General features: G+C 54.7%; 1 protein-coding gene across 3 annotated transcripts in view; it reads right to left on the reverse strand.

Moving 5' to 3' along the window:
- Nucleotides 1-1,237: 1,237 nt before the first annotated feature.
- The window catches only part of CHRD (chordin), a 34,171-nt gene continuing 13,771 nt past the window's right edge, over nt 1,238-21,637 (reverse strand). For 2 of the 3 annotated variants that reach the window (XM_077348248.1, XM_077348246.1), the window contains exons 6-23: nt 19,353-19,449; nt 18,437-18,578; nt 17,699-17,839; nt 16,754-16,836; nt 16,487-16,634; nt 16,271-16,377; nt 15,273-15,389; nt 14,828-14,984; nt 11,925-12,169; nt 9,463-9,576; nt 6,606-6,812; nt 6,216-6,309; nt 5,325-5,381; nt 4,797-4,900; nt 4,250-4,352; nt 3,040-3,197; nt 2,321-2,414; nt 1,238-1,575 (exon numbers count right to left, since the gene is read on the reverse strand). In XM_077348248.1, the coding sequence (XP_077204363.1) occupies nt 1,505-1,575; nt 2,321-2,414; nt 3,040-3,197; nt 4,250-4,352; nt 4,797-4,900; nt 5,325-5,381; nt 6,216-6,309; nt 6,606-6,812; nt 9,463-9,576; nt 11,925-12,169; nt 14,828-14,984; nt 15,273-15,389; nt 16,271-16,377; nt 16,487-16,634; nt 16,754-16,836; nt 17,699-17,839; nt 18,437-18,578; nt 19,353-19,449 (2,239 nt within the window). In that variant the 3' untranslated portion in view covers nt 1,238-1,504. The remainder of the gene's footprint in view (nt 1,576-2,320; nt 2,415-3,039; nt 3,198-4,249; nt 4,353-4,796; nt 4,901-5,324; nt 5,382-6,215; nt 6,310-6,605; nt 6,813-9,462; nt 9,577-11,924; nt 12,170-14,827; nt 14,985-15,272; nt 15,390-16,270; nt 16,378-16,486; nt 16,635-16,753; nt 16,837-17,698; nt 17,840-18,436; nt 18,579-19,352; nt 19,450-21,637) is intronic. The other variant, XM_077348247.1, reaches the window with a different exon arrangement.

Below are 21,637 nucleotides of genomic sequence, written 5' to 3' on the forward strand. Positions count from 1 at the left end.
CTGGAGGGAACTCACCTACCATCCCATGACAGCAACGAGCAATTCCCATGCAAGGAAGGGCCACAAGAGACAAACGCTGGCACATCCCTTCCTGCCCGCCCACTCACCATCTGCCTCAGTTCATCAAATAAGAACCACACACATTAAACCACTGCCGTGTCCCCCTGTTATTTCCAAGAGGCATCGGGGATCCCCAAAAAAGGGGGTAGGGCTAGTCTAACAGCAAAAACTTGTGACTCTTCCAACCCGCCCCGTCCATCGTGAAGAGCTCTGTGGACTTTGAGGTAAAGCCGCCATGCCCAAAAGACAGCTGATGGTCCACCCTGCGGCTTTTTGGGGACTAGTGAACATACGGTGACCAGCCTCAGGGCAGAGCATGGAGGCCTCCTAAAATTCCAGCTGATCACCAGAATACACAGATCAGAAAGACGGCAGCTTTGGAGGGCAGACATGGCAGAGGTCCATGGACTACAATTCCCATAAGCCCCTGCTAGCGTCCCGAGAGCCACTGTTCGGCCTTCCCTGGCCATGATATGCCATGGAATGTAGGTGAAATCCCTCCCCGTATTCCTGCTTCCACAGACTCCGCCCCACCCACAAGCTCCGCCTCTACCCCCCCACCTCCCCGTACATCAATATCCAGGGATTTCCCAGGCAATGTGATCCATCCACCTTCTGGTGGTCTGAGTGGGGACTGCGCGTGACTGCCCTCTGGTGGGCACGACGGAAAGAAGCACGCCTGTTCACGCCGGGGTTATTATTTTTTTCCTCCGCCGGGTTTAAAAAAAAAATAAATACAGAACCTCCCGTTATCGATCCCTTCCCCCTTTGAGCCGGGGAAACGGACCTTGCTCTCCGGAACCATAAATTACGTAACCGACCGGGACGGAGTCCAAACGGAGCCGAGCGACCAGCCCCCTTACAAAACGAACGAGACAATCCCCCCTCCCCCCAGATGTCACAAAAGAGGGCAATTTTACATTATATACACAGTAGTCTGGGGGGAGAACACCCCCCTTTCCCCCCCATGTCCAGGCAAGCAAAAGGCACAGCTACGAATTCTCCCAAGAAGAGGTGGAGCTGCCCATTCCGGGTGGGACGGGGGAGGCCTTGTATGCTTAGCTTTATAATTGCGGGCGTGTCAAGCCACGGGCCGGACAGCATCCGGGATCTGACTCCTCTGCGGGCCTTCGTGGTCGGCACCAAACGTGGCTCCGTGTGCACCGCTAGCGGGGTCAGTCCGTCGTCTCCAAGAGCCCCCCCTTGTTCCAAAGGATCATCTCCCCAAGACCTTTCATGGAGACAGAAGCCGATGGCACACCCTTGCCAGATTTGTGCTTCTGGAGGGGCATTAGGAGGTCCCCCTTGTAGTCCTTAAAGAGCCAGCAAGAAGCTGGAGGCTTTGGGTAAGCCCTACCCAGGGTCAGCTGCAAGGGGCTTCTGGATTCTGGCTCCCTCGCGTGCCGGGTGGTGCCACGATGGCTTCTGGGTTCGGGCAGGCCAGCTAGCGTCTCCAGGAATTCTTGGTCTCTTCTTGGAGGGTCTCGGGAGCTTCTTCAGGGAGGTCTTCCGGCACTGCGGGGCAAAGAAGGGGAAAGGAAGAGGTCGGTGCAAGAGGAGAATTACAGAGCGGGAGAGCAATCCCCCCCCCCCACGGTGCTTTTTGCAATATAATCTGGGCCTGCCGATGCACGGGTGGGAGGGGCTTAGAAGAGAGCTGTGTTCAGATCTTCCCACCATTTTTAAAAAGATCCAAGTTGCTGTCTGGAGTCCCCAATCAGAGCTGACTTATCCTGCCATATTTTTATTTACTGTTTATTTAATTTATTTATGTATCAAGTTTTCTATGCCACCCTTCCCCGGAGACTCTGGGCAGCTCACGACACACCGATACATTCAAATGGAAGCCTTTAAATTAAAAACAAATCATTATTAAAAACCCATTTAGATTAAAACCCAGGAGGCTCCCGTCCTCTCTCTGGTGGGAAGGAGGGGGAAGAAACTGTTGTGCTGATCTAAACGGTGAGTTACGTGGGGCTCGGCGAGCTTTGAGTGAGCCGCTCTGTGAGAACAGCTCTATCAGGACTGGGACTAGTCCAGGGTCACCCAGACGGCTGCAAGTGGAGGAGCTCTCCAGATTAGAAGTGGCCCTCTTAACAACCACCACACCAAGCTGGACGCTGTGGAGGTCATGATTTCATAGGGTCGCCGTCAGTCAGAATTGACGTGATCGCACAGGACACATGCATGACTGTGTCACCTCGCAATTCCAACGCCCTCTTGGGGGACAGGTGCGCCAAAGGCAGGCTCGGATCGTTACCTCGGCACTTGGAGCAGCAGGTGTCTTCCGTTCTCCCTTCTCTGGAGCAAGAGGCTGGGGAGCATTCCTGACGCTGGCAGTGCGTTTCCCCGGACTGGAAAGGAGGAGGGGGCAGAGAGGTCTTCAGGCAGAGGCCACGATCACCTGCCCTGCAGAGCCCAGGATGGCCAGGTCCTGCCAGCACTCAAAACTAAGCAGTGTCCAGGGCTGTCCTCCGTATAAACTGATAGGAGCAGCTATGGGACCATTCCCCCCTCCCCAAACACACACGTTCCTCCTCTGCCGTCCACCCATGTACCCTTTGCCCCTCTGCTTGCCAACACTCTGCCAGTGTCACCCTTGGCTGAACCTGTTGCCCACTGCCACCTGGGAGGGTGTACTCCAAGGGTGGCCAAACCGTGGCTCTCCAGCCGTCCGTGGACTACAATTCCCATGAGCCCCTGCCGGCAGTGCTTCTGGCAGCCTGAAGGTGGTGTTTCCAAGCGGCACAGGTGGGGAAGGCTTGCAAACAGGGAGGGGGCACAGGCCAGAGGGCCAGTGGGGGTGGGCAGTCAGGAGAGGGAGGACAAGCAGGGTTTTTGGTGGTAGGCCAAACAGGGGAGGGGACCCGGGTACTCTCTGCCCGCCCACCTGCCCATCCCCCCACCCCAAAATCCTGGGACTGGTCCGGGAGGGGGTCTGCCCCTCCACACCCTCCCTGGGGAGAGCTGCTCGCTCACCATACACCAGCACGTGATGCACTTCATCTCCCCGAAAGGGGGCACGGTGGGGTGCCAGCTCTCGTTGTGCATGTACCACTGGCGCCCAAATCGGCACGCCCGGGGCCCGTCCGCCTGCATCATGTCCACCAGGGCGACGGGACCCTGCTCGGAAGCTGCTGAAAGAAGAGGGGATGCGAGGAGTGAGGGGAGTCAAGAGACCTACGGCTCTCCTTTGTCCCCAGACCCACCTTGTGGCTTCCCTAGGATCTCTCTCCAGCAACTGATCCCGGGCCCCAGAAATGAGTTTGCCGACTCAGGGGGAACTCAGTCAACCCGGACGACTACTGTGCTTTTAGTGGTCCCTCTTTCCGGCTCGCTTGTGACTCAACTAGCCTGTGAGCTTCACTCTTTGATAATTGTCTTCTTGGGACTCAAGGCTCTGCAGCTGGCTGGAGGTCAAGAGGCCCCTCTGGTGACCCACAGCTTGCCAGTACTGGAACCAGTTATTTGCCCAACCCAAAATGATTCTTGGCTTTTTTGGGGAGATTGTGTTGGTACTTCAATTTAAGGAAAAGAAGGATGGAAGGATGGAGACAGCCTGAATACAGCTTCCTCACAACCTTTTAGAATCATAGAATCATAAAGGGAAGGGACCTCCTGAGTCATGTAGTCCAACCCCCTGCATTATACAGGACATTCACATCCCTCTCGCTCATCCCCTGTGCCTGCCACCCCCTTGAGCCTTCACAGAACCAGCCTCTCCGTCAGATGGCTCTCCAGCCTCTGTTTAAAAATTTTAAACAGATTTCCAAAGATTTTGTCCCTATCCTCAACCGAAGATCTGGCGCAGGGGTAGTCAAACTGCGGCCCTCCAGACGTCCATGGACCACAATTCCCAGAATTCCCAGAGGGCCGCAGTTTGACTACCCCTGATCTGGCGGAAGAGCGCTGTCTTATAGGCCCTGCAGAACCACAAAAGGGCCCTCGGCTCTTCCGGGACCTCATCCCACCAGGTCAGGGCCAGGGCTGAAAAGGCAAACCTCCCTCAGGCCAGGTACCACCTGCAGGGGGCATAAGGCGACAGGCGGTCCCCCAGACCAAGAAGGGCCTTGAAGGTCCCGACCGGAATCTTGAACAAGCTTCCGTGCTGAACCCCGTCCTCCCCGCCGCAGCCAGCGTGTCGTGGCCCTCCTGTGCACAGTGCAGCCGACGCTCCGTCCTGGCTCACCTGGGCATTGCTTGCAGCAGTCGGATGGGCTGGCCCGGATGGGGTTGCTGCAGGTCAGGCGTGGGCACTGCACTTTCTCGCAGTGCACTTCCCCCGTGGCGCCCTGTGCGGAAAAAGAGCAGCATCGAGGTGAGAACGGGAACTTCAGCGCATAGGGGCCACGCTCCGAGAGACTCTCATCGGGGCTGGGCGCACCCAAGTTCAAAGCACCAGTCTGTCACGACATTCGCTTAGGGCAGGGGTAGTCAACCTGTGGTCCTCCAGATGCCCATGGACTACAATTCCCATGAGCCCCTGCCAGCGAACGCTGGCAGGAGCTCATGGGAATTGTAGCCTATGGACATCTGGAGGACCACAGGTTGACTACCCCTGGATTAGGGGGCCCGGGGCCAGTACCAAGCTCGCAACCTCGCCCGCCTCGCAGGGTTGTTATGAAGATACAAAGGGGGACAGGAACAAGACTCATGGTTGCAACTGCCTTTTCCTCGGAAGAAGGATACAAATGGGTGCTCCCGCCTCCCTCAAGGGTGCTGCCCGCCAACCTCACCTTGCAGGTGCAAACGGCGCATTTGATGAGGCCGAAAGGGGGCACCACGGGGTGCCAGCGAGTCCCTGCTCCTCGCCATGTCTTGTCGCCATCGAAGTAACAACCTAGGCCAAAAGGAGGAGAGGGAAGTCAGAGGGCCTCTCCTGCCTACTGAACATGTATGAAGATAAGAAGCTGCCACGGACTGAGTCAGACCCCTGGGCCGTCACGGTCAGTATTGTCTTCTCAGGCCGGCAGCTGCTCTCCAGCTGCTCTCTCAGGCGGGGGTCTTTCCTGTCCCCTCCTACTCATTGCTATTATTCTATTTACATTTATGTTCCGCCCTATCTCTATAGACTCAGGGCAGATTGCAATAAAATAAAATACGTATCACGTTTCAAGAATGCAAAATAGGAGACCAAGACGTAGGAGGAAAAATTGGGGGAGCTTGGTGTCTTTAGCCTGGAGAGGAGAAAACTGAGAGGGGTTCTGAGAACCATTTTCAAGTATCACCAGTCCATGCAATTGAGCCACCGGCCCCACGCTCACCTTCGCTGCTGTCTCGGGCCTTCTCGGCTCTCTGCCCTTCTACGATTTCCTTCTTCTCTGTTCACAAAGAAATAATGCCGGATGGTCACAAACAGAGACAGAAGCAGCTACGGTGGCTGGGACCCTCAGAGCACCCGTCCCTCCCCTCTTCTCCCTGGAGACTCGGAGGCCTTTGTTCCCTTTTCAGTCTAGAGCTGCCAGACTGTGGGGGGATGCTGTCCGCAGCGTCATGTCACATTTGGTAAAAAACAGGAAGTGACGTGAGTAGCTCTAGGAATCGGTAGAAACTCTATGGTTTTACCATAGAGCTTCCAACGATTCCTAGAGCTACTCTATGTCACTTACATGTTTTGCTTTTATCGAAGTGATCTTAACACCGCAGCTAGTGTCATTTTAAAATTCTGTGTGCGGTGGAAGGCGGTGGAAGCCTTGGTGAACCCTCCCTCTCCTTACATTTAGTGTCCAGTACCACTTCCTGCCCCCCCCCAATCTGGATCTCAGTGGAGTACAATTCCCTAAAGCCCCCCCTACAGAGCCTCCATTTTCACCCCACCACTTTTCTCTCCCCACAATAGACACCCTGTGAGGTAGGTGGGGATGAGAGAGCTCTAGAAGAACTGCTTTGTGAGAACAGCTCTGAGGAAACAGTGACAAGACCGAGCTCCCTCAGCCCGCGTGCAAAAGAGTCGGGAATCAACCCCACTTCTCCAGATTAGAGGCCGCTGCTCTTAACCCGGTACCGAGTTGCCTCCTGCACCCTCAACCCCACCTCTTGCTGGCGGCCGGGGAGGAATCTGGCGACCCCATTCCAGAAAACAAAGATTCTCCTCCCGATTCCCAAGGAGACGCCCTTCGGCATCCATCCCCCCTGCTCCGCCCTGTCCCCCTGACCTTCGCACACAGGACAGCACTGGTCCTCTGGAAGTACCGGCTGGGAGCAGTTGAGGGGCTGGCACAGGATCGGGTCGCAGATGACGGTGCGCTTCTGCCAAGGAAGAGACACGCAACGAGAGAAGAGACGGTCATTCCCAAGGAAAGGCCGGTTTTGGGAAGGCAAGCTCCAGGAGAGCACACGCGTCAGGCGTATGCTGAGAGTTTTGGGTCCAGCACTCCTGCATGCTTTCAGGCCTCTGGGGTGTGGCAGCTGTTCAGGCCAGCTGTTTTCGTGCCACGCCCTCTATGCCGTAACAGAATTCCGCCCTCCCTGCAGTCAGATCGAGAGACGGACAGCGGAGTCCGCATTCCTGCTTCCCGAAGGCCCTTCCCTTTTCTTCTACCCACCTGGCAGCTGCAGACGGAGCACCTCTTGTCGTAGTCCGGGGCCCAGCGGGAGCCGTGAGCCCTGTGGTGCCCTTCGAAGAAGCAGGAATTGGGGTCTCTCTTCAGGTCTTCGGGGCTCTTGGGGACCGGGTCGCCCGCCAGCTCGTCCTCCGGGTCTGCGGGGGCCAATCGGAAGCCCCCCGCCTCGCACTGGTTTGGGATGTGAACCTACAAGAGCAGAGTTCGAGTCCAGCGGCACCTTTCAGACCAGCCAAGTTTTGACGCAAAGGATAAGCTTTCGTGGGCATGCACGCTTGGTCAGGCACCATGAAATTGAATACCCTCAACCATTCGCAGGGTTGGTCAAACTGTGGCTCTCCAGATGTCCACGGACTACAATTCCCATGAACCCCTGCCAGGCAGGGGCTCATGGGAATTGTAGTCTATGGACATCTGGAGAGCCACAGTTTGGCCACTCCTGCTCCATGGCATTAAACCCCTCCAGGAGCCCCCCAAAATCCTCCAGGAGGCTGCTTCCTCTCTGGGCTGCAGTTGCTCCATCGGTCCCTGCCCATGCCCCGCAGCTGCCCTTAATCCCCAGTGAGTCCCCCGGCCTGGCTCCCAGTCCTGCCAAGTGCCCTGTGGACTCCCCGGGGGCAGGTGGCACTTGGTCCCCTTCGGCAGGGCACCAGCTCCGACGTGGCTCGGCACAGCTGGGAAGAGGGGAAGGAGGAGAGGCACGCGCCAAGGCCGCTGTCGGGTGCCAGGGGAGCTGGCGGCCGCCCAACCCGACAGAGCTTCTGGGAATCCGTCGGCGAGGCTGGCCGGGGGCCCAGAAGCGGGAGACCGCCCGTCTTTGCAAAATTTGCTGTCGGCGTTCTTTCCAGCCCAGGCGTCGGGGGAGTTAAAGCCGAGGAATCCTTTGCCCCCCCCCAGCTGGGCCCTGCAGCCTTGAGGAAAGGAAGGCCCGTTGCATGCATGCGCCAGAGAACACGCTTTTAATGCGCTTTTGCAGTTGGATTCCTTGGCCGGAACGCAGCCTGGGTCACGTCCTGTCGACGGAATGGAGTTTGTTCCCTCTTTCCAAGGACGCCTGGGAACTGCTGTAACGCTGAGCAGAGGAGGGAAAAATCTGGAGGCTCAGGGCGACCTCGAATCAAGGAGTCTGAGCAGTCTTACTAAATGACTAATCTGGGGGCAGAGGCTCAGCTTGCAAACCTCCAGGCCGGGCCTGGCGATCTCCCGGCGTGGCCACTGGTCCGTGGACTGCAGAGAACCATCAGGGTGGCTGGCCTGGGGGGGGGGGTAGGCTGCAAGATGTCATACCTCGCAGAAGTCCCGCCCCACCCACCAAGTGTCCAGAATTTTCCCCACTGAGAACTGGCAACTCAAGCAGAACACAAAACCCATTAGAGCTGCACAGCACAGAGCCATCCATGAGCTTCTCTCTGGTGGTTTCCCCCCTTTCTGTTAATACAGGACTCAAAATTGAAGAGCGCCAGGATATTATTGTGCATCTCGGCTATATTTGCCAACTCTGGGTTGCGAAATTCCTTGGGATTTGGGAGTGGGGCCTGTGGGGGGGGGGGGCTTGCAGGCTATAAGCAGGGGTAGTCAAACTGCGGACCTCCAGATGTCCATGGACTACAATTCCCATGAGCCCCTGCTAGCGACATCAGGAGGACTGCAGTTTGACTACCCTTGCTCTAAGACAGGGGTGGTCAAACTGCGTCCCTCCAGATGTCCATGGACTACAATTCCCATGAGCCCCTGCCAGCGTTCGCTGCTGGTTTCTCCAGGGGAAGATCCCTGGGGATTCCAGGGGATCTCCGGGCGTTACCGTGCAAATCCTTAACCCTTCGTACCCCACAAAGAAACCTTGAAAACGGGGACACTTTTAACGCTGTGAAAACTCTTTGTCTTTCACGTTGCACAAAGAAAACTCGGAAACTGGGAAGGAAGGAGCCTGCAGTCAAGAACACACGATCCAGGATATTGGTGACTGACGGCTGCTGGCAGCCCAAGACGTTGCTCGGCTGCCTCCCGGATTAAGGAGCACGTGATCCTTTGTGGAAAAACAGCGTCATTTTTTGGAAAATCTCTTGCTCTCCCTGTCTGATCCTCGGCTCCATCAAGAAAGGGGCTTTCAGACCGTCTTTTGCAAGGGCGAGGTTCAAGACTCTATCGGGGCAAGGCCTGGCCTCGAATCCCGGCCTCTCCCCTGTGGATGAGGCCAAGAAATGGAAAGGCCGCATTTCTGAAGGCCTTCCAATTTAAAGGCGAAGATAAGGAAGGATTCCCTGGCGCCAGTGCAAATTGAGATTTCCCCCCACGCGGCGCACGCAAGAGCCAATATGGTTTGGGGTTTGCATTGGGATGAGGGAGTCCTGGGTTCGAATCCTTTTTCAGCCGCAAAGCTCACTGGGCAAGCTGGACTGAGAGTTATTAAGTGCCTAGGAGAGGGGGGAAATCCTGTCCCCTTAACTGATGCTTAACAAGGTATCAATTAACAGGGCGTCAATTAACAGGGTGTTTTGGTTTTTAAGGGAGGGCGATCAGAGAAGGTTGTGCTGCTTTTTATCACCTTCATCTTCAGGACCTGAGAAAGCTCCTCCCCCCCCACTAAACTTTAAATGCCTGTATTATAACCACTGTATATGTTTTTATGAAATAATATTGGAAGCCGTCCTGAGCCAGGGAAAAATGAACGAAACAAACAAAAAAAAGTTTGCACAGACTTGGAAGTCGACAGACTTGGAAGTTGTAGAACTGTCAAAGAAAGGAGTCTGCAACCAGTAGTAACGCTGGAGGATCTCTGGGGTCCGTTCAGGAGGAAAGCGGTGCTGGAGCAAGAGGAGGAAGCATCCCGTGTGCCTACCTTGCCCCGGATCTCTCCTCGCGGGTTCGCTTTGGTGCTCACTTGCAAGAAGGCTGTGCCCTGTGCCAGGTGACGAAGCAGCTCCTGGTCCAAGTCCTTCACAACCCCTTGGGCCTGCGTGGGAAACCAAGGGACAAGAATTGTGATTTGACAGGCAGCATCCCCATCCAAGGAAATCCCAATTCATGTTTTGGACCCTTGAAATGCAGTCAGGTTGGGCTCATGAATTCGTCGTCAAGATCTGACTCCAAAGTTGTGTCAGTGATGATAGGGATGTGCACCAGGGGAAAAAAGGGGGACTTTTTGAATTCGAGATTTCTTGAGTCCGTATAACTTGAATCAACCGAATCACTGATTCGGTATGTTGATTCGAATTGGGCCGAATCAGGATCGAATTTGGCCGAATCAAAGCGATTCGCCTGAAACTGCTGTCAGGCAGCTAATCCTGCCGTGGAGAGAAGCTTCTCTAAGGATCAGCTGTTTGGCAGGTCTTTAAATGTCTCCCTGCAGGGTCCTCTGAGACAGCTCTCCCTTGGGAGGGGTCTGGGGGGAGGCTTTTAAAGAGGCAGCCAAACTTCCTCAGATCAGCCAAATCTCAAATCAACTGAATGAAGCCCAAATCAATTCAGGTTTCTTTGATTCAGCTGATTTAAACAGATGGGATGTTTGATTCAGCTTGAATAAGTCCACAAAGAACAGGATTCAGTGCAGTGGCTTATTTGTGCCTTATCTAAGCTGAATCCACCCGATTTCCATAACCTGATAAAGACCAACAAGAAGTCTGTAGGATTTTACTTGACATGTAAAATACAAAAGATAGCTAATAGAATATGAACAGGCTTGGGCAGTTGTGCAGACCTGTTTTTTAAATGGGCCAAATATTGAGACCTGAATGCTATTGTGGTTCAGCCTGTATTCCATCACAGGAATGTTAACATCGTGCTTTCCAGGGAGATGTGACGGAGCTCTTTGAACTCTCCCCAACTGTGAGTGAATGGACCGAAAACTTCGATATTAGTATCTGAGCGGATGGCCCAATTGCGCTGCATAACCGTGGTACCTACTTGGCTACCTATTTTATTATTATTATATGCTTCCTGTGTGGAACTCTGACACACGATAAATACATTTTATGTATTGTTCTTTGTTCCTATGTAAACCGCCCTGAGCCTCCAGGGAGGGCAGTATATAAATGTAATAAATAAAATAAATAAATAAAATATGTCAGTGGACAAGCATCTTTCCTTAGTTGACTTTAAAAAAATCAAAAGTGCAAACTTTCAATTGACACAGAGGTCTTCAAGTTTGTTTTTTCAAAGCAAACAAAGATTTGGCAAGCAAGTGCCTCACACTGGGTATGATGCTCCTCTGGCTCAGTTAAATATATCCCAAAGAAGGCTGGAGGGCTTACGATCCAGCTACCTGTCCTGCATAGTGCAGGGGGGTTGGACTAGATGACCCAGGAGATCCCTTCCAACTCTATAATTTTATGAATCCTCCTAAGACCAAGCGGACCTGAGCTTGGCCAGTGCCTGCAAGGGAGGTCTTTTAGGGATGTCATGTAAATAGGGTTGAGTTTTACAGAGGATGCACGCTGGAATATCAATGGGGCAGCTGTCTAGTCCAGCTGCAATCGCCAGGCACACACACAGCCCTGGGAAACGGCCAGGCCTTTTGACAACATCTAGAAATCAGCGCTCTTCACTCTCTCAGCACAAGGGGAGTCTATTCATCCCCCCCACCCCCATGACGATGAATGGCCAGCCATTGGTCAAGTCTTACAATGGGCATCTCACAGCCACACTCCCTTTTGTCCCCTGCTCCGCACCCAAAGTTAACAATCCAGAGCAATGGAGATTTTCCCCTGCCCTCTTCCAAAGGACAACCTTTCAGATACTTAAAGACAGCAATCATATCCCCTCTCGACCTCCTCTTCTCCAGGCTGGGCAGTCCCCAATCCCCCAGCCTTTCCTCCCAGGACTTGGGCCCCAGGCCCTGGATCTTCATCGTCGCTCTCCTCTGCACCTTCTCCATTCTGTCTTCATCCTTTTGGAAGCGAGGCCTCCAGAACTGCCCACAGGAATCCAGGTGGGGTCTGACCAATGCAGTGTACAGCAGACAATGTGATGCCTCTATTGATCCAGACTGCATTGGCCTTCTTTGCCGCCACATCACACTGTCTGCTCAGATTTAACTTCTGTTCTGGAGGCAAGCAGGGAGGAAGTGTGCTCAAAGGAGCAGGAAGCCTCCCAATTCGGCCCATCGGAATGCAAAAGGAGAGCATTTGAAAAATACCAGGAAGTTCCTCATCTAAATATGCTAATTGGACGTCTCCACCGATGTCCCCCTGTAGGGTCTTCTTCACCTGCTCTTGAATCACGCGCGTGACAGAATGACGCGTAGTCTAGCTGCTCGCTCCTGCGGCCGCTCGCCAGCTGACTGCCCCGCGCAGGGAGCCTCACCTCTGTGCCGTAGAAGCCCCGGAGCAGTCGCTTGTGTTCCCGGCTGCTGCTCTCTTGGAGCTCTCCCAGCTCCGCGAAGCCGTGCAGGTGGGCGCTGACGGTCCCGTCGTCTGCCCTGCCGAGCCCGGCCACCACGATCTCGTAGTGCAGGTGGCAGTGGTCGTCCAAAGACACCCAGGCGTGGCCGGCAGATCCGGCACGGACAGGAGGCGACACAAAGTGGCCGGCAAGCGGGATGGGCAGCTCTGGAGAACAAAAGGCAGGCGTTTGCAAACATGGGGGGCTGGTCAGAAACGGCTGGTCAGTTCTTGCTCTGGGCATCAAGGAGCCTACGTCATGCAGCTTTTGAGGGCTAGCAGAACTCCCTCCCCCCCCCCCCCACAGGCCAGATCCAGAAGCTGGACCATTGTTTGCTCTCCTCTGATCTAGACCCCAACAGGACTCCTGTAACCGATGTCGGGAAGGGGAGTTCTGCTAAGCCAGTGGTTCTCAACCTGGGGGTCAGGACCCCTTTGGGGGGGTTGAATGACCCTTTCACAGGGGTCGTGGCAGGGCAAGCAGCTTTGCTGGGGGGGGGGGCGCTAGCCACACAACAGCCTTGCAGGGTAGATCAAGATAGAGCGTTCGTCTGTCTGTCTGGAGCAGCGGAAAAGAGCGAGATGGGCATGGTGGGACAAGAGGCAGAACTGAACTGAGAAATCCTGAAAAAAACCCCAATTTATATACAATCATGAACAATGGATCCTCATGCCATTGGTCAGTTTCGGTTCAATTTCTGTGAAAGAACCCTTGCGTAATTTTATGGTTGGGGGTCCCCACAACATGAGGAACTGGATTAAAGGGTCGCGGCATTAGGAAGGTTGAGGACCACTTTGCTAAGCCATAGCAGCGTCTTGACTGGGCTCCCCTAAGGGTGCAGTGGAGCAGAGACAGAGGAGAAGATGTGGAAGCTCCCTTTGGCAAGTTAATCCCAACTTCCTGAGCAATTGTTTGGAAGCTGGCTTCAGGTCAAGCTCCTTTTGCCCCCCTCCCCCCACCAACCAAAAAGTGAGTTTTCGGAATCAGAACATTCAGAGGGTCTGTGGGAACTCTGGAGGGGGTCCATGCCCTTCCCGCTCCTGCCTTAATAGCCCCAAGCGAGGGGATTGGCTGCTTCCATCGCTCCCCCTCCCAAGCATGAGTTCACTCGTGGTTTCTGCTCCTGGGAAAGGGCAGAGCCTGCTTGCAGCTTCAACCACCTCCTGTCTCTCCCCCTCTCAGTCCTCCTTGAGCCTGCCTGTTAACAAGGGTGGTGATGTCACTTCCGGGGGACGTGGCAGGGAGGCGTGGCCAGCTGACATCACTTCCGGGGCTCCTGAGAGCCAGTTTGGTGTAGTGGTTAGGAGTGCGGACCTGGCATGCCAGGTTCGATTCTGCGCTCCCCCACATGCAGCCAGCTGGGTGACCTTGGGCTCCCCACAGCACTGATAAAGCTGTTCTGACCGAGCAGGAATATCAGGGCTCTCTCAGCCTCACCCACCCCACAGGGTGTCTGTTGTGGGGAGAGGAATGGGAAGGCGACTGTAAGCCGCTTTGAGCCTCCTTCGGGTAGGGAAAAGCGGCATATAAGAACCAACTCTTCTTCTTCTTCGAAGCCTGAAAAATTATCTCAAGGGCTCCTCCACGGTCAAAAGGTTGAAAAAGGCTGGTTCAGAAATTGTTACTTGGGGTGAGCGACGTAGCCTGCCAAGACACCGGGTGGCGCTAAACCACTCTGAGCTTGTACAGATAGGGTGGTGCGATTCGGCCCCTCCTCTCTCTGTGCCTTTTGTTTTGTCCCTTCCTCCACATGGCTGTTCACAGGTCTCTGCAGGTGTCTCCTGTGGAAGCAGCGCCCTCATCCTTCCACATCAGCGGCTCTAGATGCTCTGCCCGCATATGCAGCTTTAATAATTGCGTTTTTTTTCTCCTCTTTCAATATCAAGAGAACAACACCTGGTCGTGAAAAATATAAAATGCTCTCTGCATGTGTGGTATGCCTATCGAGTGTATGAGTCACCACTGAGGAAGGCTGTAGAAGCCCAAACACATCTGGTTTTATGCGCTTTGCAGGACGCGTTCGTCCGCCAGGCACGTTTCTAAATTGTATAGTCGACTTAACGTTTGTAATTTTACACGTGTACGTGACAGAATAAGTATCTTAATGATCTTTGTTTGCTGTGGCTTGACCATTCTGACGCAAATCGAATCCTCTTTCCGCCATGGAAGCTTGTGGTGGCAGGGGCAGGGGCAGGGGGCTTGGGCCAGTCGCGCACGCTCGGCCTATCCTACCTCACAGGGTTGTTGTGAAGAGAAAATGGAGGAGAGGAGGGTATAAATCACTTCCCGCTGGGGAGGAAGATGGGGTGTGAATGAAATGTACAGAGAGATGGACAGACAGATAGATAATACAGCGCTTAGTTGGGGAGGGTGTTTTGCCCCTGGTTCCCAAAAACCTGGAGCTGAAGGGATGGCCCTTTCCTTTCCTACCCAGATACGGCATGGCCTCCCCGTGAAGGATGCCACACTGGGCCAGGGAAGTAGCCAGGTACCGGGGGACTGCAACATCCTGAGTGCCATTACATGGCTTCGAGAGTGTGTGTGTGTGTGTGGTGGTGGGGGGGGGGGACGACCAGAAGTGACACAGGGTAGCTCTAGGAATCACCAAATCTTATGGTAAAACCATAGAGTTTCTCACAATTCCATTGCTTCTCAGTTCTCAGTTCCCTCCGGAAGTGATGTAACATTGCGTACAGGGAGACAGCTGTGGGCAGCGGGGGGGGGGGGGTAGGGAAATTCCCCGTCCCAACTGGGAGGGGAGAAAGGGCTGGCAAACTTATTCCCACCTGCCAGTGCAGCTCCTAGTACGGTGCCCCCGTGGTTACCTCGGTGCCGTGCCGGGAGTCCACTGTACGGCAGGGCGTTGACCTGGCCCCGCAGCTCCCCCTCTTCGAAATCCTCGGTCGCTACGTTGAGGAAGAGCTCATTCTGCAGCAGCATGTGAACCTCGCGCCCGCTCACTTGCTCCCAGGTCCCGCTGGCCTGTGAAGGTGCAGAAGGGACACTCTGAAGCAGAGCGGGGAAAGCTCCCTCGGCCGCCCCCGGTGGGTTCTGACCAGCAGCCCACTTCCTCTCCCGACGGTTCCCTTCCCTCCTCTAAGGACATCCAGGTGACTCAGTGGCGGTGGTGATAATTGGAAGCCTCACCACTAGGGAGGGGCCAACTGTCGTGAGCCAATGCCCTGAAATTCAAAGGTGGAATTCACTGCCTGAGATTGCAGGGATGGCTACAGGGCCATTTGCCCCTCCTCCCCTCCCTGGGGCGCTCACCATCCCGTCCCTGTAGCTGGGCATCATGTCGTACAAGACGTTGCGCTTGTTTCTCCTCCGGGGCTTGGTCTCCAGCGTGATGCCAGTCACCTCGCTCCCAGTGCCTGCCACCTGGACCTGCGGGGGAGGGAAGGGAGAGTCAGTTTGGGGTAGTGGTTAGGAGTGCGGACTTCTAATCTGGCATGCCAGGTTCGATTCTGCGCTCCCCCACATGCAGCCAGCTGGGTGACCTTGGGCTAGTCACAGCCCTGATAAAACTGTTCTGACCGAACAGTGATATCAGGGCTCTCTCAGCCTCACCCACCCCACAGGGTGTCTGTTGTGGGGAGAGGAATGGGAAGGCGACTGTAAGCCGCTTTGAGCCTCCTTCGAGTAGGGAAAAGCGGCATATAAGAACCAACTCTTCTTCTTCTTCTAAGCGAGGGCGTGTCATTAAAAGAGTTATAAAGGTTCCCTAACCGGGCTGGGTCCAGGCATGGCTGGATCCAGGCATGGCTGGAGGAGGAATAGAATGGAGAGAAGAGGAAATTTTAAAAGAGAGGCTGGAGAGCCCTCTGACGGAGAGGCTGATTCTGTGAAGGTTCAAGGGGGTGGCAGGTGACAGTGGATGAGCGATAGGGTTGTGAGTGTCCTGCACAGTGCAGGGTGTTGGACTGGATGACCCAGGAGGTCCCTTCCAACTCTATGGTTCTAGGAGGGCAGTGTGTGAATTAAGAGCAGAAACAGGAGGCCTTTGCATCCTTGAGGAACAAATGGGGAGAAGAGGAGAACAGAGTGTGAATTAAGGGGGGAACCAGGAGGCCTCTGCACCCTGGAGGAACAGATGGGGAGAAGAAGAAAGTGAGTTGAAGATTAAGAGGCGAAAGAAGAAGACTTTGCACCCTGGAGGACCAGGTCCGAAAGAATGCAAACCAGTGGCCATGCTCTTAGGTGACCTGGCCCACCACAGATGCCCTGTCCTACCAACTATTTGCCCAGAGCAAAAATCCCAGCCTTACCTGGTACTCCAAAGTCCCATTGGCATGCAGGGTGAGCTTGGCCGAACCTACGGCCCCCGTGTGGGTGGGCATCAGGGCGTCTCGGCCACACAGCACGCTCTGGATGGCTGGGGGTGGGAGAAAAGGGGACCGGGTTAGTTTGAAACCTGAAATTTCCATCCCCCCCCCTGACATCTGGGATTTGTGGAGCTACCCCCCTCCCCCCCCCACACTCACTGTCGCAGCTCGTCCTGGCAGTGATGTGACCGGCGATCTGGCGCCGGAATCGGCCCTCCACCTCCACGGTGATCCTCAGCTGGGCTCGCGCTAGCCAGCCCATCTCTCGGCTCGACAGTCCCGTCAGCACCTCGGCAAAGTCCTGGTCCTGTTGGGGGCAAAGAGGGGAAAAGGTCGTGGAGCGACAGCTGTGGGGAAGTCATTGGAAGAGGTGCGAGGAGAATGTGCCGGGCAGCTTGAACACAGCGCTGAAAGGTGGAGGCTCACCTGCAAGGAGACGTTGGCGGAGACCTCCCTCAGGACCCTGTCCTGGTGCAGGATTTGCACTCTCAAGGGGAGCCCGGGGGATTCTGGGAAGGAAAAGAAAAACAAGACGTGTCAATCGTGCATTGCAACAATACCCGCTGCCCCCGGTATAGATGGCTTGTTCCCAGAATCCCTTGGTCGTTCCCAGGAAAAGATTGGGAGAAGAGGTGAGCAGGGTGTGAATTAAGGGGAGAACCACGAGGCCTTTGCACCCTGGAGGAACCGATGGGGAGAAGACAAACACAAAGCGTGTCCAAAGGAGGGCAACTAAGATGGTGAAGGGTTTGGAGACCAAGACCAAGAGGAAAGGTTGGGGGAGCTTGGTCTGTTTAGCCTGGAGAGGAGACGACTGAGAGGGGATCTGATAACCATCTTCAATGATTTAAAAGTCTGTAGAGGATGGAGCAGAGTCGTTCTCTCTTGCCCCAGAGGGACAGACCAGGACCAATGGGATGAATTTAATGCAACAGAAATTCCGTCCAAACATCCGGAAGAAGTTCCTAACAGTGAGAGCGGTTTCTCATCTTCCTCAGGAGGTGGTGGGTTCTGCATCTTTGGAGATTTTTAAACAGAGGCTGGATAGCCATCTGAGAGAGAGGCTGATTCTGTGAAGCTTCAAGGGGGTGGCAGGTGACAGTGGATGAGCGAGACAGTTGTGAGTATCCTGCATGGTGCAGGGGGTTGGACTAGATGACCCAAGAGGTCCCTTCCAACTCTATGATTCTGAGATATTAACAGGAGATTGCGGTGAGAATTAAAAGGAGAAACAGGAGTCCCTTGTACCCTGACTGCAAAGGGTACACCTTAAAACTGCAAGAGCAATCATGGTCAAGGATGTCAATTCCTGAGCAAGCTTGTGCACCTCTGCCGTGTTAATTGCTCTGCCAAGACAGACGCCCTACTCACTCCGGTCTGTCGACTCCAGCAGGCCCTTGGTCACGAGGACAAAGTGCAGGTTGTTTTCCGTGTCGCTCAGGGTCAGCATGGCGATGCCCCCCATGCCGAGGTGGGTGGGGTCCACAGACGTCAAGATCGCGCTGAACGTTTCTGGAACAGAGAGGGAATAGCATGAGAGCATCACGGACGGCCTGGATATTCTACCCTGATGCTCTTCCATGGGGTTCTAGGTAGCTTCCAGTTTAAAACAAAAAAATATCTCAGTTTGGAGCCCAGCTCAAAGGTCCCTCAGAGCCTGAAAAATATTTCAGGGCCTCCTCCACGATCAAAAGGTTGAAAAAGGCTGATTAACTCAGACTGGCAACAGCTCTCCAAGGTCTCAGGAGGAGGTTGATTTCACAATGGGAGAAGTGGAGGTTTGAACCGGGGATCTTCTGTGTGCCGAGCAGACGCTCAACCACTGAATTGCAGCCCTGCCCTGGAATGTTAGCTACTTAGATTGGCAGCGGTAATCCTGGGTCTCAGGTGGAGACTTTTCCCATCCCCCCCCTGGAGATGCTGGGGACCGAACCTGGGACCTTCCGCGTGCCAGGGAAATACTTGACCACTGAGCCACTTGGCTTGCTCTCGTGGCATCCACTGGATCCACACTGCAACTGGCCGGGTCCAAGGTATGCCCCTGGCTCTGGCCCAGGATGAGGTTATGAATTCATTCTCATTTTGAACAGGCCTCGGACACTGGCTTACCTGCAAGGAGGGCCCGGTGCTTCATGATTTTCCCTCGGATCTCTCCTGCGGGGTGGGACCTGGTGACCAGGGAGATGTGCAGTTGGTCCACCTTCAACAGCCGGATGGAGGACTTTTGCAGGTTCCGCCAGACGCCACAGATCTGCAGACGGGGGCAGGAGGGAGTGGAGACGGTCACAGGATCAGGCCATTAAAGGTAAAGGTAAAGGTACCCCCTGTGCAAGCACCGAGTCATTTCTGACCCTTGGGGTGACACCCTCTAGCGTTTTCATGGCAGACTCAATATGGGGTGGTTTGCCAGTGCCTTCCCCAGTCATTACCGTTTACCCCCCAGCAAGCAAGCTGGGTACTCATTTTACCGACCTCGGAAGGATGGAAGGCTGAGTCAACCTTGAGCCGACTGCTGGGATCGAACTCCCAGCCTCATGGGCAGAGCTTCCAGACGGCTGCCTTACCACTCTGCACCACAAGAGGCTCTATCAGGCCTACGACAGGCCAAACTGTGGCTCTCCAGATGTTGGTGGACGACACTGCCCATGAGCGCCTGCCAACCGGCCTTGCTGGCAGGGGCTCATGGGAACTGTAGTCCGTGGACATCTGGAGAGCTACAGCTTGGCCACCCCCGCGTACATTCATGTGTACATTAATGCCAATCCACAGACCGGACCGAGGTTCGGTGTACCATCAATCCGCACAATGTTACACACTGAACGTTTCAAGCAGAATGGTGCACAGGCCATGGGACCGCACAACCAGGTGGAAGATACAGAGGTGACATCATGCAGCTGGGCCTTCCGCAGCACGAACGCAAACTGGTTTTCCAACTCTGACGTGGTTCCATCACCACAGCAGCAAAGGAATCCAAAAGCCACGTGAGGAAGGGTTAAGGAGACGGACCACGCCGTGGTCAACTCACCATGCCTTCCTGGGGAGAGGCGTTCTTCTGCACAGGGTGTTCAAAGAGGACAGTCCCTTCAGGCTCCGTGAAACGGACTCGGCTGGGCTGGGCTAGCCTAGGTGAAAAGTCACAGAATTGGGCAAGTGGGTGGAGGGGGGATTGGCCCACACCTGTGTAGGGCTGTTGGGGACTTGGCCCTGGGGTGGATGGCCTGATCTCGTCTTAGCTCAGAAGTTAAGCAGGGTCATCCCTGGCCGGTATTTGGATGGGAGACCTCCAAGAGATTTCACGGGCTCGTCAATGGCCAACCCCCACTGAGCATCTCCTGGCATTATCTGGGGACACTGACCCAAGCAGAAAGAAGGCGGGCTGAACCTGACCTACTGAGCCAATCAGATGGTCTTTTGTTCGCCCATTACAGAAAAGAAATGAGTTTCAAACGGGGTAAGGCTTCTGAATAAAAGCAGAAACAGGAAGGGCAAAGTTCTCCGAGGGTTGCCAGATTCAGTCCGGGAAACTCCCGTCAGTTCGGGGATTGAGATGTCCATGGACTGCAATTCCTTAGCCTCTCCAGGGATAGCAACCGCCTCACTGGGTGCTTTTTGGAAGGGCAGAGAGCCTTGGGGATGAGTCACCACTCGGCTATGCAATGGCCTGGCAAAGAAAGGAGGGCTTAGCTGGGGGGGGGGGGGTGAGCAAGCAGAAGGGAAAGCCGCTTGAGCAATCTGGGGGGAGCAGGAGGGACTGCCGCCCCCCATCCCCAGCCAAGCCTGAAGCAGAAGCGACCCCACGGCCACCCGCAGCCGGGAGAGACATCTGGGGCCTGGGAATATGCAGAGGCCAGAACTATTGGCTGTCTTTCTGTTTTTCTCCCAAATTAGGCTGTTTTTTTTTGTAATTGCAAAACCGTGACTGGAGTTGCTTTTCAGCCTGGGATAGAGTCAATGGGATCGCAAACTGGGATTCCCTGGCAGGGCTGAAGATCTAAGTTAACAATCTCCAGGCCACTGTTGGGATGTCGGTCCCCAGGTAGGGCCTGGGGATCCCCTGGTTTTACAGCTCATCTCCAGGCGACATAGATCAGTACCCCCTGGAGCAGGGGTAGTCAAACTGCGGCCCTCCAGATGTCCGTGGACTACAATTCCCAGGAACCCCTGCCAGCATTCGCTGGCAGGGGCTCCTGGGAATTGTAGTCCCCGGACATCTGGAGGGCCGCAGTTTGACTACCCCTGCCCTAGAGGAAAGGGCTGCTTTGGAGGGGGCACTCCCTAACATTAGACTCCACTGATCTCCCTCCCTGTCCCAAATCCTGCCTACTCCCAGCTGCATCCCCAAAGTCTCCAGGTGTTCCGCAACCCAGAGCTGGCAACCCCAGCCCACAGAGATCAGTTCCCCGTGGAGGAAAGGGCCCCTGTGGAATGTGGACTCTATGGTATTATCTCCCACAGATAGTCCTCCCCTCCGGAAACAACACCCTGCTCAGGCTCCGCCTCCCCCAATCTCCAGGTATTTCTCAGCCCAAAGCTGGCACCCCTTAATCAGCACCTCCTTGGCTGTGTCGTTTGGATCCTGGAGAAATACCAACTGCCTGTCCATGTGACGGACTGCAAAATCTGCAATAACTTTGGGGGGGAGGGAGGAGAGCACAGCCCGTATCTGAAAACCAAGGAAGCTCTTTCAGCATGACTGCTTCTCTGCATTAGAAGAAAAGTTGGTTCTTAGATGCCGCTTTTCTCTACCCGAAGGAGTCTCAAAGCAGCTTCCAGTCGCCTTCCCTTTCCTCTCCCCACAACAGACACCCTGAAGGTGGGATAGAGAGCTCTGCGAGAACTGCTTTGTGAGAACAACTCTAAGAGAAATGTGACTAGCCCGAGGTGTCCCAGCTGGCTGCATGTGGAGGAGTGCGGAATCAAACCCAGCTCGCCAGATTGGAAATTGCTGCTCTTAACCGCTACACCAGGGGTAGTCAAACTGCGGCCCTCCAGATGTCCATGGACTACAATTCCCAGGAGCCCCTGCCAGCGAATGCTGGCAGGGGCTCCTGGGAATTGTAGTCCATGGACATCTGGAGGGCCGCAGTTTGACTACCCCTGCGCTACACCATGGTTGCTTTCATGGGTATTCTCTGGCCTCTCTCCCTGCAGATTTAAAACTGAAAACTTTTATTTATTTATTTTTGTGTTTTTAAACTGCCCTCCGCACATCAACCTCTGTGATATCAAATCAACCACTAGCGGGAGCAGAACACATGCAGAAGAAATAGGAGTTCCCCAGAGGGTAAAATGGGAACGAAGACATGCCCA

Source organism: Paroedura picta, chromosome 8, assembly GCF_049243985.1.
Source record: "Paroedura picta isolate Pp20150507F chromosome 8, Ppicta_v3.0, whole genome shotgun sequence".
Lineage (NCBI taxonomy): Eukaryota > Metazoa > Chordata > Lepidosauria > Squamata > Gekkonidae > Paroedura > Paroedura picta.